At 52.3% G+C, this 16718-nt stretch overlaps 1 protein-coding gene across 4 annotated transcripts in view; it reads right to left on the minus strand.

Annotated features, from left to right (window-relative positions):
- Positions 1 to 5511: 5511 nt before the first annotated feature.
- ALX4 (ALX homeobox 4) overlaps positions 5512 to 16718 on the minus strand; it is a 44133-nt gene continuing 32926 nt past the window's right edge. For 2 of the 4 annotated variants that reach the window (XM_072863904.1, XM_072863905.1), the window contains 2 exons: positions 13001 to 13129; positions 5514 to 11016 (listed from right to left, as the gene is read on the minus strand). In XM_072863904.1, the coding sequence (XP_072720005.1) occupies positions 10693 to 11016; positions 13001 to 13129 (453 nt within the window). In that variant the 3' untranslated portion in view covers positions 5514 to 10692. Of the gene's footprint in view, positions 11017 to 13000; positions 13130 to 16718 lie in introns of all 4 variants that reach the window. The other 2 variants (XM_072863902.1, XM_072863903.1) reach the window with 2 other exon arrangements.

The raw sequence follows: 16718 nt of genomic DNA on the forward strand, positions 1-16718 counted from the left end.
TGGCTTTGTTGTCAGTCTTTAAATTAAGATAATTTTTAACTTTTCATTGTATATATGTTATCAAAAAAAGGTTAATATTGGTATATTAAAAAGCAACTCCAAGGAGTGTTTGTTGTATTTCACTTCTGGAACAGCACAAGGAAACATGGATGCATTTAGAGGGGATAATTGCAGTGACAGGCTGTTTTGCTACATAAGTCTGTGTTAAACTTGAATATCCACAGTGTACTTTAGAAAGGTCTGTCAATATTTTGTCTTTCCCATAACTGGAGTTGGATGGTTGTCTTTGAAGTAGAAGTTTTCTCTGCACAAATTCATCCCAGTCACCTTTTTGGAGAGAGTAGTTGTTACTCTAATTTTCTGCCAAGATTTGACAGTAGCATTTATCTTGGAGAAATAGGGAACAGATCCTTTCTCTTTTTGTGAAGAGAGACAGCAAATGTTGAAGAATTGTGCTTTTGAGAAAAGAGCTTTGGCTGCGTCACTGAGATGGTGGAATTCAGTGTGGTGGCAGCTCTTTGATTCCAGAAGCGCTGCAGTACGGTCCCTGCGGAGCATGCTGCAAAAGGGCAGTGTGTGTGCATGGAGCACCTTGCTACTTGTGCACAGCAAGGCGTGTGATGTGCCGCAGCGCTTGCTCTGCCGGTCACGGTGAGTCTTAAGGATACATTTATAGCATCACCAACTCTCCCTACAATGAGTTGACTCTTTCCTTCCTCACAGCTCCACTGTCTCATTACAGGACATGCCAATTCAAGCCCTAATGTTCTGAATTACTCTCTCCTGCCATCTCCAGCTCCTGCTCTTGAACCTCCTGCCGCCCATCATTCTTCCGCTGGTGTGGTTCAGATATGCTTTACTGCAGCAACTAGTTTATCCCTGTCGATTATCAATTCACAGGCCTTTTAAACTCAAGGGCATTGGAGATACAGATATCAAAATAATTGTGAGGTGGGATTTAAGAGGTGCTCAGCGCTTCTGACTCGTTTTGCTTTTAGGTTGTATTGGTGAGTGTTGAGCGCTCTGGAAAAACGCTATACTGAGAGACATGCAAATGGATTTAGGTGGGCAATTTTAGTGTTAAAAATACCTTCAAGATTTGGCATGAATGCCTTCCATAATTGGTGTCTGGTACCCTGGGTACTTCTCACAGGTAGAGCACTTTTTGATCAGGAAAGACCTCAAAATGCTTAATTACTACCACGTAAATCTTCTGTCCAGCTCTTTCATATGGAAGCTGCTGTCATAACAGGACTGCAGCACAACATGGGAAAGAAAAACTAAAATTGACGGTGCTGATGAGAAAATAGATTTTAAATGCCCTAGCCAGAGATTAGACAAGAGTGAGTATGAATTTTTTCATCATTCTTCTTAAAGACTTGCATGTTTAAATTTTACTAGGACTGCTGCAAAGCATGTTCTCTTGTAAACTAAAATGTAAACTACAGGTAGGTCTTGCCATCATGGATAGTCTCCTCCAGGTACTTAAAGCAAGAAAAAAAAAAATCTGCAAAGTTGTGTTAGATGAAATATATGCTAGAAAGTGAGCCGGTCCAATTTCTAACTTCAGTCTAGTCCTGAAGAGTTGGGAAGAGCAGAGCAAATACTAGGCAAATGTTCCACCTATATTGTCTTTTCTTTTTAATTTTTAGGCTGAAAGAAATAATTTCTGTCAAAAACTGCCAGGAAACTCTGAACACAGTATTCTTTGCATCTTTCTGTAGGATCTGAGAGTTATCCCATAAGCAGGTAATCACTTCAAAACCTCTTGCTAACGTTGATATGTAGAGAGAGATGGCATTTGCTTAACAGATAATTCAGCTAGAATGCTTTCTCTTTACTGTTGAGTCGCAGATCCTTCAGTTGTATCTCATGCTGTTGGGAGTGCATGTTCTTTCTGTGATGTTTGCCACTGCTGTATCTGAGCGCAATAAATTGAGCTTCACAGTCCTCCTGCTTGAGTAGGATCAGCCTCTTACCTGTTACTGCAGGTAAGCAAATGGAGAGAAGCTGTGATATACCCAAGGCCTTAGGAGTTGTGTGGGTAAAACCAGGACTGAGCACCAGTATCCCAAGCCTGGGTTTTAGCAGAACGGCAACACTTTGTCTGAACTGTTGTTTGTTTGGAGTTTTGGGTAGCTCAATAGCAAGGTAGAGGACCGTTAGCCTTGACTTTCAGTGTCAGCATGCCCTGGCTTGAAGCCATTTAGAGGCATTCCTGGTGCATTCTGTATAATTTCAGCCTGATGGAAATGGCTGTAAGGCAGTCCCACCTCTGCTGATCTTCAGGATTCCCCTGTCTGCAGCTTCTTGTGGTTGCTTTGAAAGCGAGTTATGTTTCCCATTAAAGGATAACAGCAACAATTGAGGCAATTAAGTGCAGTGGCATGGAGCTAGCAGCGTGCAGGGAGTTTTCCGACTGAAAACAGCACAGCTCAAAGGTTCTCCCTGCAAGGTTGCCTGTTTGCTGTCTTCATTTGTCTGGAAAAGGATCCAGTAATAATTCTTCAAATTTCCTTTACTCATTCTAAAAGCCTGTTTACTTGCATAAATAGGAAGTGCTCCTGCTCCGGACAAGCATGACAACTCTGCAGTAACTGTGGACTGAGAACAATGCAACTTGGTCATGGTTTCATTACGTCTATGAACTTGAATCAGTGCTCAGTACCAGACCGTATGCAGAGGGGAAGACAACAGATAAGATGGGCAAGGGGAGAACCGGATGTCTATAAAGAGAAATAATCCATGTTGTGACTATTTCTACAGAGTCATAAGAAAAAGAACATATCAGTTTAGTTACTAAGTCACATCTATTGGATTTTTCCTAAATTTTACTTGGCGGGGGACTGGAAGAAAGTGAAAGCTGGACCATTTGTCCAACAAAGGTGTGAAGAACTTGGGATATACAGACCCGCATGAGGTTTTCCATGTGTGATTATGAGATTTCCATGTGATTATGTGTGGTTGCTGCTGCACCCTGTGCTTTTAAGGGTGAACTTAGCTCTTCTGCTCCCCACCCCCATTCTGTGCAGCAATGGGAACCTGTAAAACTAAAAGCCAAAGCCTGGGACTGACTGAAAAGTTCCACTTACAGATATCCACCCACCCAGTGTGAACATCTCATGCTCGTCCAGTAGATAAGCCCATAGTCCCTTGGAAAGATACCTGAGTCTTTGGCCTGAAAACCTTTATGTTCCCTTCTGCATGTCCGTATAGCCATACACTCAAGAAAAACACTGTTTCTCACCTGCTGGTCTGGCCATTTGAAAACTTACAGGTCCTTCTTTTGTGAAACCGTTCTTTCGAAGGGAGGGCCAGGTCTCAGCTGTGTGCTTGGTGCAATTAGTGCTGGGTGCCTTCAGCCAAAGACTGATGGGAACAATAGCCCCTTTGCCACACTTCATACAAACAGGCAGGGGAAGAGGTTCGAAGCAGAAAAGACCGTAAAATGAGATCCAGGAATCCAGCAAGGCTGCAGCAAAGGAGCAGATTGCTAACTCGGAGCATCTGTCTTTGCCCCATGAGTAAGTTACGAACTGAAAAGCAGGAGAAAGTGGAAGAACCTTTCACAAATAATAAACACTTGTTTGTCTCAGATTAAATGCAACACCTTTACATGTGGGCTCCAGCTGGCCATAAGTAGATGCACCTTGCATGGCTGTTGCCTTCCTTGCCAATGAGAAGATTATTGTGTATCCATCTGCTTAAAGGTTAATAACCTGCTTTTAAAAAGAGGAAGAAAAAGGGCAAATCTGTTTAGTTTACAGCAAGAAAAAATTGTTTTTCATTAAAACTACCTGAACTTTGCCCTGCCTCAAAGTCGTATTCTCCAGTGGAGAAGGAACATGTTAACCTAGGTGCTGTAGCCACATCTAGAGAGAAATTTTTCCATGTGTTTTAAACAACTCCTGTAATGCCAGTAGGAAAGTGCAACTTCAAGAAAAGAATGTGCATTTCTAATTTGGGTTCTGCCACTATCTAGAGTTTATAGAGAGACTTTTTAGCTCTGTGACAATGTTCAGGCCAGGAGCAATTTCTGATGTAAACCCATACAACTAGGATCTTACTGAAACTGGCTTTAGGCTCTCAACAGCCTGAGCTTTGCCAACATCTGGAGAATCTGGCTTTGAGTGCTTGGGAAGGCAAGGAATTTTTTCTCCTACAAGTGAGAAGAATGGATAAGCTTGCAACAGCACCTGCATTAGCCATTTCTTTGTGAGATGGAAAACAGCCATGCTCCATCTGAACCAAGCTGATGTTCCCAGCCAACTGATGGAAAGGCCAGCGGGGCTCTGTGGGTCTCGGTGGGTTGCTGACAGCTGCGGGGCACCTTCTCAGCTCTGCCTGAACACAAAGGGCACTTTCTGGTTCACCCAGCGTCTATGTGCAGGGCCTTGGGCTCTTACTGGTGCCGGTGATTCTGTGGAGTCTGAGGGAAAGGCAGTCTCAGCTGAGTTTATTCATGGGGCGAAAGCAGCAGAAAGGGCCCTCCCAGAACTCAGTTTTCTCCACGCTGAGATGGAGCAAGAGACATCCCCTGGGAACCCGTGGGGCCCAGACAAGCCCTCCCCTCGGTGGGGGGAGAAGCGAAGCCCAGAGGGCTCGGTCTGCCCCGCAGCCCAGTGAGCAGTGTCTGGCTGCTGGCAGGCACCCCTGGGGAACCCGGCAGAGCCATGGTGGAGGAGAGAGGGGGTGAGGCTTGGAGGCCTCTGCCAAAGCGGAGCTGGGAGGGGAGGGGGTGTGACTGGACCAGGGGGAACATGGGAGAAAGGAGCGGTTTCAGGAGGGACGGTCCCCTCACTGCCAGCCCTGGGTGCCTTCTAAAGTCTAGGGACTTCTAGTCTAGTCTAGTTTAGTCCCTAGTTCTAGGGACTAAAGTCTAGTCTAAAGGACTTCAGGAGACCTCATGCCGCAATGCCTGGAGTGTGGCTGTGCTGTGTAAAAGCGATGGTGCTGCAGCACAGGGAGCCAGGTGGCTGAAGATCCCCAGCTCCTTGGCATCTTGTTGCCAAGTCACTTCTCCCTGTGTCAGCCGTGATGGATTACCTGCTGTCTTGTTGTGGACTGCTTGGGAAGGGCTGGGAGACCCGCAGGAGCCCTGCAAGGCTTAAACTCTGCCAGAAGCAGCAGCTCCTGAGCGGTAAGCAAGGGAGACCATCCTTCTCTCTTCCCTATGGCCACGGTGCCCTCTGGCCTGGCTAGCGGTGATGCTCTTGGAGGCGGAGAGGCCCTCCGTAGCCGGGAGCTGGCTGGCAGGATGTTCCCGCTGCTGGCTGCTAACCATCTCTTTGTACGGGGAGAGGCAGCGGGCCCGTGAGCTGCCACCTGTTGTTAATCTACCCCCGGCTAATCCATTCTGCACTGTGTCAGCAGTTCAAAAGGGCACTGTTAGTATTTTTTGCCAACTTCAATTAACGTGAGATTTTGGAGGCCCCTCTGATCACATTTCATCTGTCATGAGTCAGGAACAAACCAGACAGATTGCAGTTGAGAGGAGAGAAGAGAAGGAGTTTATTGCAAACCAAAACAACAACAGTGTTTGTGCCTCCTTGGCCAGGGCGGCTGGGAAGCAGGGTACTTCCCAGCGATGCCACTCCTTTCAAAAACTGGCACTCAGAAATGCCAGTCCCTACCACCTCCCCCCAAAAAAAAGAAAACAAAAAAGCTGCAAGTGCAATAACTTACTTCAAAAAAAAAAAAGGTAAAAAGAACCAAGCTGCAAGACTGTTTGTTCTTTTTTAATATTCCACTGTAATAAACTGGTAATACATGGCTGCATAGGCAATAACATTGCATGGCACAAACCTCACATGGCAACATTTTTAATGATTTTTTTTATTCTTTTTGTTCCTGAACTTTTAAAAAACTTTTTTATTTTTTTTAATATGTTCTACCCCAGGCCGTTAAGCTAAAGAAAAAAAAAAGTTTGCGTTTATACAAGGTTACAATATTTTACAACAAAAAAACAATAATATTGATTGAGGTTTGTTTTCTTTCTTTCTCCCAGTCTCTCTTTCAAACACTGCACACCTAAACCGATATATTATTATACATTGAAAACTGTCCTTCAAAATCAGTAGTATAAAAGTCCTAGCTCTACCTACCTACCTAGCTATGTGGGGGGAGTGGGGAACCGTGTTACCAGCAAAGAGTTAAGGGGGTGCAAGGCCGCTCCGTCCCTTCGGGAAGCTGCAAAGGGCTGAATGACTTTCCATCCGATTCTGCCCCCCTTCCCATTTGGGTTTAATTTCTCCTTCTGTCTGTTTGCTTTTTGCTGTGTCAGTCAGAGCAGCAAAATAAACACAGGGCTCTGCCTCTGCTTGATTATTTTTCAAACCTTTTCCAGGAAACTACCTTTTTGCCTTTGTTTGGAGAGTGTTTTACCACGTGCTGCCTGGTCTGGGTGTACTCTGGGAAACAGGGAAACATGCCTCCCCAGCCCAAAACACCTCCATAGCCAGAAAAAGCCAGCCGGCAGCCCTACTCGGGCAGCACACCAGGACACCTGGCCCAGGTTGGTGCTGCGTCCCCATGGCTGATGGGGCAGGTAAAGCCACGTGTGCTGCAGCTCTGCGACCTCACGTGTGACGTGCTGTCCCTGCATGTGGCCTTCCCCTAGCACCCTGCCCACGCTCACGGCTGAGGCCAGGTGTGCTCCGGCAGGGATGCATGCTCGCTCATGCACTGCCGTGGGCTCTAGACAAGAGGGAAGCTGGTTCTCATTCACCTTGCTGTCTTGGTCCTCTTTCCCATGGGCTCTACCCAGGTAGGTGCTAGGGCAGTGAGACCTGAACTGAGTAGCATGTTCAAGAAGAGGCAGTGGCTGGAGAGCCTGCTAGGAGCGCGGGCGGGTGGCAGTGCTGGCGGTGGGCAATGCGTCTCGGGGCTGACCCTGCTCCCTGTCTTGCTCTTCTCATGAGCTTGTTCAGGCACAGCAGCCCTTAGCGCTTGGACACTGCAGGACCCAGCAAACCCCAAGCCTGGTTTACCACTGGTGTGCAGTTGCTACCGAAGCACTAACTACTGCTTGTAGGCAAGAAGTGCCTCTGAGTACTCGGCAGCGAGTGGCACCCAGCTGCCTGTAAGCCAGTGCTGGGAACCTGTGCTGCCCTCATCACTTGCCTTCTCCTAGTCTTAAAGCTCTGGGACATCTCTCTGGTGTTTCTAACCACGGGCAACATAAGGCAGTGCCCTTGTAGGGTACCTGCTGCACGGCTGGGGCCAGGACTGCTTGGGAGGAATGTTTTGCTACCTCTGTGAGGCTGGAGAGGGCAGCTGAGAGAGCCCAGCTAGCCAGGTGCTGTGGGTGCTGCACCCACAGAGGATGCCACCGCAGGCACTAGCATGGCGGGTGTTGGGGCAGCCAGGGCTTGTGAGACATTTTGGCGGTGGCTGGGGATGAAGCTTGCAGATTCGAAGGCAAGTCCAAGCCAGGGAATCGCAACTCAATGTATGGACAGGAGTAAAATACTAAATAAGAAATAAATAGAGAAGAAAGTCATAAATAGAGTTGAAAGGTATTAAAATAATAATAATAATAATAATAATTAAAAAAGGCATCATCGTGGTAACTTGAGATTGCGAGAACAGCACTGACCCTGTGACCCTTAAGAAACGCAGTAGCCGCAGGTTGGCTAGATTGATACATATATATATATAAGTATATATATATATTTATACACTTTTTCTTGTTAATTTAACAGCTAGTTTAAAAAACCTTTTAAATTAATTAAAAAATGTGTGTAAATACAGATGCACGTAACTTAAAAACTGCCTGAATAGCTGCATTCCAAGGCTTTTGAGGGGAGCGCCTTCCAGCATGACCCACAGGTGTGGGCACGAGGGGCCATGCTGGTATGGTGGCAGCACCTAGAGAAGCGAGGCAGAGCCTGGCAAGCGGCGGGGCCGCCCACGGCAGGCAGCGGGAAGGAAGCCCTGCGGCAGGAGACTCCAGGGAACAACATCCCCCCTCGCCTCGTGATGCTTTCAGGCAGGCTCAGGGCTGGGCATGTGCGGTGGCGTTTAAAGTAGATTGAGTGAGTCCAACATGTGCTTTGCACATGGATTTTAAGGTGAGAGAAAGCAGGGGCCAAGCCTCTGTAAATGCCAAGTCTGCTGCCAGGAGACTCTCCTCTCTCTCTAACAAGACAAGGGATACAGCACTTAATTCGCTGGGCTGTTAAACAGCTTGGGTGAAATCCTGATCCTGTGGAAGTCCATGAGGAAAAGCTACCCTTTAACTTTCAGTGGAGAATGCAGCTAAGCTCCTCCTGCTTGGCCCTCCTGCCTTTGCTAAAGGCAGCTATGGCCCTCCTGCCTTTGCTACCTACAGGCCACATGGGACCCATCCCCATGTGCCCACCTGCCCCACCGCCCGCTCCTCAGCTCTGCCTGGTGCTAGTTTGCCTTGTCAGTAACATTACTGGGCTGTTGGGGCAGCAGCCCTTCACAGGATTGCCTGCTGACCGTGGGAAGCATCACGTTCCCTGGTGTACCTGGGAAAATGCCCTTGGCACCACGCTCAGCTGCCCTCACAAAATCTGCTGGAGAAACCGCCTCCTGCCACCCGTCCCTGGGTGGCCTGGGACCCTCGGTGGCTTCTGGGGCGCTCAATGGGGGTGACGTACACCTCCACCTGGTCAGCGTGATCCTGGCTGGTTCAGTGATCAGCATCACTTTTAGCACCTAAGCCATCCTGCCCGAAGGCTCAGCGGACTGTTTAGGCTGGGACGTAAGTCCTGGCTGCTTGTGATGGGAGAGGCCCTGGTTGTACACATGGTGTGGTTAAATGCGTGCTGGTTCCCTGTGAATACCAAGGCAGGCATTTCTTAGCATTTCTGAGGAGAGAAAAGAGACAGTACTACTGGTCTTTTCTTATTCCAGTAAATATATATTACATTTGATCTAGCAACGGTGTATCATTTACATAGCGTATGGCAGTCTAGGCACTATAGAAATACTTGTATACCTTGTTAACCTGAAACCTGACATTTGGTTGTAGCTTATTTGGAGCCTTTTCCAGGACCACTAAATATACCTGGACCTTGAACTACAAGATTGTCTAACACTGAGCATGAGGAGGGAGGGCAGGGTGACACACAAATTTTTATGTGAGTAAAATCCCGTGGTTCCCTTGCGAATCTCGGAGATGGCTGCCCCAGCTCAAGCTGAGCCTGCATAGCCATGCTGTGTGGGTGATAGTGCTCAGCTGACCTTCAGCTTCTCCTTGATGATAACTCAGTGGGGTAAAAGGATGTTCCAAAATTATTCCTAGCACTGCGAGGTCATTGAAAAGCTTGGAAAAGATTTAGCCTTGTGAAGGAGATCTTACTTAACAGTGCTGTGCAGGTAAGAGTGCTGGGAGGGAAAACCAGAGGACGCATATTGGTTCAGACAAACTAGGCAAGTTCTGGTGTCTCCTCCTTCCTCTGCAAGGTGAAGAGGATCTGAGGTGTCTGGAGATGAGGCAGCATCACCTCATCCAGCCTTGGGTCCCTTCCCAGCTTGCTCCCTGCACTGTCCCCCACGCGGAGATGCCCGCAGCGGCTGTGTGCAGCGGGGCCCTGGTTGAGGGCTGCAGGGAGAGGCTGTCATTGCACGTATCTGACCCCCAGGACAAGGTGTATGAGGAATTTGATGGCCTCATGCAACCATGGCTGTGTGCTAGCACTTGAGCTGTTTCTCAGAGCAGTCTCTTTGGGGACCTGTGGATTTACACAGCAGCTGTACTCCCCTCCCATAGCTGCTGTCTCTAAATTGAGGATAGTAATTCCTGACCCAGTGAAAGCCAGAGGAAACGTTTTGCTGCCCCACCATGCACATGAGCCTCAACATTGACGACAAATGCAGCAAAGCAAACCCCAGGTGCTCCTTGGGGCAGCCAGCCATGCTGGGAAGCTATCGTCTGCCAGGGTGCACCTCCAGCAAGGGGTCCAGAGAGCTGGCAAAGACTCCCAGCATGGTGGCACTGTGCCGTGTTGGAAGAGAGGCATCCCCTTCACAGGCCGCTACGGCTCTGTGCTTCACCTCAGACTGCAGGATGGAGAGGAAGCAGGGTAGGAGGAGACAGGATAATGTTGCTTTCTTTCTGTCCTCAGGTATCTTCCCAGCCCTGTTCCCCGTTCAGCTGTGGGAAGTCGTGGCTCCTGCTAAGAGGACGGGAGCAGCCTGAGAGGTGTCTCTTTGCTGGTGCCAGAGTCCCCATCCAGTCCCCTGCCCAGGGCAGAACAGATCTGAGCAACACTGTCGACAAATTAGGAGGGGAAGTCGTGTGTGTGTGTGTGTGTGTGTATGGAGGGTGATGGGATGGGGGAAGCTGCTGAAATGCCAGCGGGCTCTTGCTCTTTGGAAAGGCAGATCTGGTGTCAGAAAAAGGAGCAGGGAGAAAAAATGCCCAGGTTATTGGGGAGGTGGCGGTGAGAGGGGACGCATCCCAACCCAGATCTCACTGGAAGAGCTGCTGCTCCACAGCCTCCCTCTGCCCGCCTGACCCCAGGAAGCCGGGAGCTGCCACGTTCATGCTGGAAACACTCCACTTACGTTAACATGTGTACTTTATATACCTAGGGTAGCTAAAAGTGCTGCATTCAGATCCCCGAGGAGGCAACTGCTGTCTGGAGTCCAAGCGGATGGATTTATTCGGCTGTCCTGTGAGCTCTCTCCGTGTCTTGTGGGCACTGGGCTGCAGCCCTGTCATGTCGCCCAGGAGATAGCGGCGCTGTGCTCCTTCGCTTTCATCCTCAGGGCAGCGATGCTGGAGGTCTTGCGGTCCGGCTCGCTGTTCAGCTCATAGCCGTTGAGGCCGGGGCTCATGCCGGCCGTGCCGAAGAGGCCACCCATGTGAGTCTGTCCCACGTGGCTGCCGGGGCCAGAGACGCCGAGGAACTCAGAGACGCCACCGGTCGCGTGAGGGTGAGCATGGGGGGACATGCAGGAGGCCACTGTCTCGCAGGGGACGACGCAGGCAGGCACGGGGGAGGCAGCGCCGTTGTTGCCGATCCAGGAAGGGTTCTGGATCTGGGGATGGGAAAAGAAGCGTCAGGGCTGCCCTGTGTGGGACGCGGCCGGTGGCAGACCTGAGGGGAGAGGGCTAGAGACTAACTCACAGGGGAGCGGGACTGTGCCTCTGCTCTGCCATGTTGTCTCTCTGTTTGCCCGTTCCCCCCCTCCCAGCTATTTCTCCTTTTTTTTTTCACTGTGAGCACTTTCTGGAGCTCTCGGCACAGGAAACGTGGTGTCGTCCACAGCGTTTCTGTGGGCCTACCCACTATAGAGGGAATAGGAAGAAAGGGATGCTGCGAGACCACCAATCCGTCCTGCCCCAGCTCAGGGCAGCTTTGCCTAGGCAAGAGCCTTTCTGCACCAGATGGACATGCCTGTCGGAGCTGAGCTGCCCGCAGCCCCCAGCACAGGCAGTTTCCCTGCCCCTCTCCCCAGCGGTGCTCGTTGCCCGTCAAGGAAGCATCGCCTGCCCCGCTGCAGAGCAGAGCCCTGCGGGGCCACCTCGCGCGGCCGTCTGGGCTCCTGCAGCGTCACTCCTTAAATGACATTGCAGGAGAAGAGAGGGGGGCTCAGTGTTTGCCAGCAGGAGTAGGTGTGCTGCGGCAGGGGGGACAGGCATGCAGGATGAAAGCGGGGAGGAGGTGAGCAGCTGTCTGGAGCAAGACAGCAAAGGGCCCTTCATCCCACCTCCCCGCTGCACCACTTGCCCTTGGGCCCTCTCTGATCTCTTACCTCCTGCAAATTGCTTTTAATTTTTTTGATCTCTAGGGCTGGGAGAGGAGGGCAGTGTGGAGGGAGGGAGCAGTATAAGTTACAAAGGCAAGAGAAGGGAGTGCTGAAAAGGCTGCTGAGAGTGTCCTCTGCTTGAAAAGCTGCTTTGGCATCTCTCAGCTGTTTCATAAGGGCTTCTTGTTCAGTTTGGGGGAGATGCCAAGCAGAAGAGAGGCCAAGCAGAAGAGAGGCTTGGCTGCGGGGGAGCTTTGGTGCGGTGCTGGCTGGGGAGGTAGCTGACAGCCAGAGTGTCGGGGGGGAGGGCTCCCGGCAGATCTGTGAGGACAAGTTGGGTTCAGAGCATCATGCCTGCAAAACTGCACCCTCGAGCAAATTCTGGGTGGCAGGAAGACGAGTCGGCAGGATGGAGGGAGTGCTTTGTGGGGGCACAGCCTAGCCCTCCAGCTAACGAACGCCCGTCCGCCCTGGCAGCATCTGAAGGCAGCGTTGTGAAACGGGGGCTGGCCCACTGCTTAGGAGGCTACTGTGGTGGCAGGTTTCCCAGGACGGGAGGTTAAGGAGAGAGGGAGCTGTGTCACCTGCCTCTTGGGCCAGGGCAGGAACAGTCTTGACAGTCCCTGGGAGCAGCCCCAGATACCCCAACAAGGCTGCTCCCACCCTTTCTTTGGAGCACAAACCCACAAGACCCTTGGGAAGCATCCCCAGATGTCACTGAGTGGGCTGCGGGTACCACAGCCACTGGGTACCACTGGTACCACTGGGAGACAGCTGTGGGAATTTGACAGGGGACAAATGCTTTTGTCCAACCTCCCAAAGAAGGGGCATGGAAACCTAGGCATGGCAACAGGAAGCCTTCCTGGGAACTGCTGGTTTTAAGGCCTTAAATAGCCTTCAGGACCTTTTCCAAATCAGTGGGAAGTTAGTGGGCAGCAGCACACATGACGGGAGGACAGTGTAACAGGATGTGCTGAGCAGGGTGACCTGTGCCCAAAGGCACTAAGGCACACAGGGCTGGGCTTGGTGCCTGCTTTAGAGATGGCTGCACCAGGCCAGGGCATGAGGGAGCTGGGCAGGACACCCAGCTAAATAATTCTTGGCCCTACAGTGTTTGCTAATGTAACCCCAGCCCTGGCGCTCTTGCAGCCTTCCCTGAGGGCAGGTGGATGAACCCAAGAAGCGAAGTCCCCAGTTGGGGGGGGACTGGGAGCAGAGGCGGTGTGTCCAGCAGGCATCGGGACAGATGGACCGGGGCAGGGGATGCGCTCACCTGGGCATAGTTCTCAGCACGGGTGAGCAGGGGCAGCTCGTAGGCGGTGGAAAAGTGGGTCCGGACCTGCTGCATCTGGCCGAACCGCTCCCGCTTGCGCCATTTCGCTCGCCGGTTCTGAAACCACACCTGGGGGAGAGGGTGACAGGGGGCTGTGAACAGGGGGGCCGGTGCTGGCTGGGAGCCCGGCAGCCCTGGGGAGCCCCCTGGCATGCAAGGCTTTGCCGGGCAGGTGGTTGTGCCTGGCACGGGGACAGGGCGCTGCTCCGCACACAAGCTCCTGCAGGAGCAGCAGTCCTGCCCCATATCCCCAGGGGGGCTGGGGCCAGCCTGCACTCCCAGACGGGGAGCACCCCGGGCAAAAGGCAATGCCCAGCTTTTGGTGTCCTGCCTGTCTGGGGACATTCACAGCTCTTGCCTCCCGCAGCCTGGTTTGCCCTGGGATAATCCATCTTCCTCACACCCCTAAATCACCTAGGCACTGCCCGCAGCTCTCGTGCTGTCAGCCAGTCTCGGATGAGAAATGCAAATACATCCAAGTGTGCTGCTACCAGACTGAAACCAGCAGCGCTGGGGCTTTCCCCAGGCCTAATCCTGGCTATGAAGGTGCCATTGGCTGAGAGCTTGCATTTCTCACTGAAGTCTCAGTCTTATTTTTCTTAACTGTTAATAAAAATAAAAAGCGTAACACCCCTTCCCTTCTTAGCTGCAGGAAAGGACAAGTGCCCTCTACAGAGTTACATGTCCTTTGCTTTATACCGAGGGTTTTTTTGCAGGGTTTGCAGCTCTCTGCTTCACAGTGCTGCTCAGATCCCTTCAAGGCAGAGGAAAGACCAAAACACTGTTTCTGCTCTTATTTTTACTGGCTTGACATCAGTGTGGATTATTGCACTATTGTCAGCACCATTGCTCCTGATTTGCATCAGCATAAGAGAGATCAGAGCCTGACCCAGTGTCTTCAAAGCGTCTTGAAGCTTGTGAGTCAGGGAAACACATCAATCAAGAGCCGCTTTGAAGGCACTGGGAGATGCAGGCGATCACCAGGGGCTGGGTTGTGCAGGTCACGCCAGTGCATGAAAGGAGCAGTCCAAGAGCCGCTCGGTTCTGCTTCGAGTTTTACACGGTGACTCGCGGGGGGGCACCGCTAACGAACAGCTTGGCCCTGCCTGCGCCCGGCCGCAGGGCAGCTCCGCTGCGTCGCAGGCAGCTGGGGAAACCAGACGCCGCTTTCGGTTTCGCCAGCTCGCATCTTTGGAGGATAGCGGGGCGAGCTGGGTGCTTGGCACAGGGGAGGGCGGCAGGCCGGCTTTCGGGGGGGCAGGAGAGTGGTGGCATTTACAGCCTGCATCAGCGCAGCTAGAAGCTGCTACAGGGAAAGACAGGCCCAACCGTCTCTAGTTTTTGGTCTGAGATAACCTTCTTGTGCTGGAAGAGTCATTTCAGGCTCTCCTGCTTCAGTTTCCCCCTCCCCTCCATGTAGGCAGCTTTGTGCTGGTCTCTTGCAGCTCCCCACCATGGCCGGCCCGACGGTACGAATGGGCCGCTGAGGGTCTGGCCATGTGCTGTGGTCTGCTTGGTGCAGGGAGCAGATGGTGCAGTGCCCGGGCATTTCCTCCCCATGTGGGCTGCGGATGGTGTAGGATATAGTACCCTGCACCGCTGTCACAGCAATGCCACTGGCGTGGGCCATCCACAAGCCGGCTGGACTAACCATACCCACAGCAGCAACCTGATATTAACTCCCCACCCTGAATCAAAAACCCTATGAGGATTTTCAGTGGGTGCAAAAAGCACCAGCAGAAAGGTCCTAACGTTATCCCAGCTGAGCACACGCTGCGCATGAAGAGCATCCTACTGGAGCGGGTTTGATGCCCGAGGCATCAGCCTGCTTTTCTTCTACCTCTTCTTGGCACAGCTGCTCCAGCCCAGCTGCAGGCCAGTCCCAGGTCATGCCGCTTTGATCTGCAGATTCAAAGTTAGCGGTGGTGACCCGGTTCCTCCTCGGGCAGAGGAGGCCCCGCTGTGCACAGAGGGGTGGAGAGCAGGTAGGGAGCAGAGCGCTGGCTGTGCGCGAGGCCGGGGCGAACATATGCCAGGCATATGCGGCCATTCCCCTGCCTGGCGAAGGCACCGGCTGGCCTGCCCGCCAGCCCAGCCGCACGCCTGCGCTGCCCCGCAGGGGAGCCCACCTGAGCATCCCACCCGGGGCACCCGCCCAGGAGCTCCCGCGGCGGTGCCCAGCTCTGCGGCGTGACCTCCGAAGCTGTCAGCGCGGGGTTTGTGCGCTCGGCTTCCCCGGGCCTGCTGGAGCCGCGGGGAGGTTTCCTGGGGCCAGCCGAGGTGGAGCAGGGTCTCCGGCACAGGCTTTTCCTCTGCTGCTCCTCATTTACACATTGAATTGAACTGGTGCTGGCAGAGCAAAATGGTTTAAACTGGCAGTTCCCAAACTGCAAGCCCCACGCAGCTGGTGGGCTGGGAAGCTGTGGCAAACCATTGCGTTAGGCTGAAAGGAAGAGTGTCTTCAGTCCAAGCGCTGGTGCCGGGGGCACTGGAGATGCTCCAAGGGCTGGCAGTGAGCCACTGCTCCGAAACGCTTGCAACAAGGTTTGGACCACTTTTTAAAGTTCTCCTTTCTCCTCTGGTCCAAGTCCTTTTAGGCTGCTTGTTATCTTGCAGTCGGGTTTCTCCAGGCCTCCACAGTGCTCCAGAGAAAACAGGGCAGGCAGGGCAATGTATAATGTGAAGATGTCAGAAAAAAACCCCCAACTAATCCTGAGTATTTCCTGGCTTCCTCAATCTTAGAAGACACCTGCTTTTAAACAGCAAATCTAAAAACCAGCAGAAGTCCATTTTCCTTTCATTGCCTGTCACCTTTAGTCAAGAGAGGCTGCTATGGGATGGGGATGTGACAGTGGAGGCTGCAGCAGTCAGTGTCGTGTGTCCTCTGGGGTCAGGATGGGGTACTTCGTGCAGGGATAAGCAGTCATTGTGGGCTGCATCTCAGTGTTAACAATTAGAGTGGGAGTGTAGGGTAATGTCATGTATCGGACTCCTGCAGACAATGCTTTGATAAGCCCTGATGTACCAAATCAGCCCTATAAAGATCTACAGAACAGAAAATGTTTCATGTCTCCATAAACATTCAGCCATATGCTGGTACCTAAATCCATATGCATACACAGCTGACGTGCTGCGGGGGGTGGAGAGGCCGCGAACGGCCTGAGACAAAGAAAGCAGGAGGCTCCTGCTCGCTGTCTCGCTGCCGCTACCCTGGCACCCAACCGGTGCTGCCGGTCTGCCCCTGCCACCAAGTCCCATGTGCCCCGCACAGGGCGCGGGTGGATCGGCTGAGTCAGGACCTCACCCAGGCCCCTCTGGCCATGGCTGGATGGTTGGGGACTGCACCGCTGCGTTCGTCCTTCCTCCAAGTTAAAGAAAAAGGTGATTTCCCCTCTCTCCTACCTGCCCCGGTGTAGCAATGGAGCGTGAGGCTGGCCTCTGCACGTGTGATGGTGGGCTGGTGGCAGCCACGGCACCCCACGCCCTGTGCTCAAGCCCCCTCGCTGCATCGCTGCCCGGAACCGGGCGAGAGCTGCCCCCCACGTTCAAGCCTCACGTGCTCCCACTTTCCCCTGGCAGCTTCGCAGCATCTGCTCTGCCCACCCCTGTTCCCTGGCCCCGCTGCCCTCCTTCCTCAGCCTCTGTCTGTGTGTCTGTG

This window comes from Ciconia boyciana, chromosome 6 (assembly GCF_034638445.1).
Source record: "Ciconia boyciana chromosome 6, ASM3463844v1, whole genome shotgun sequence".
Lineage (NCBI taxonomy): Eukaryota > Metazoa > Chordata > Aves > Ciconiiformes > Ciconiidae > Ciconia > Ciconia boyciana.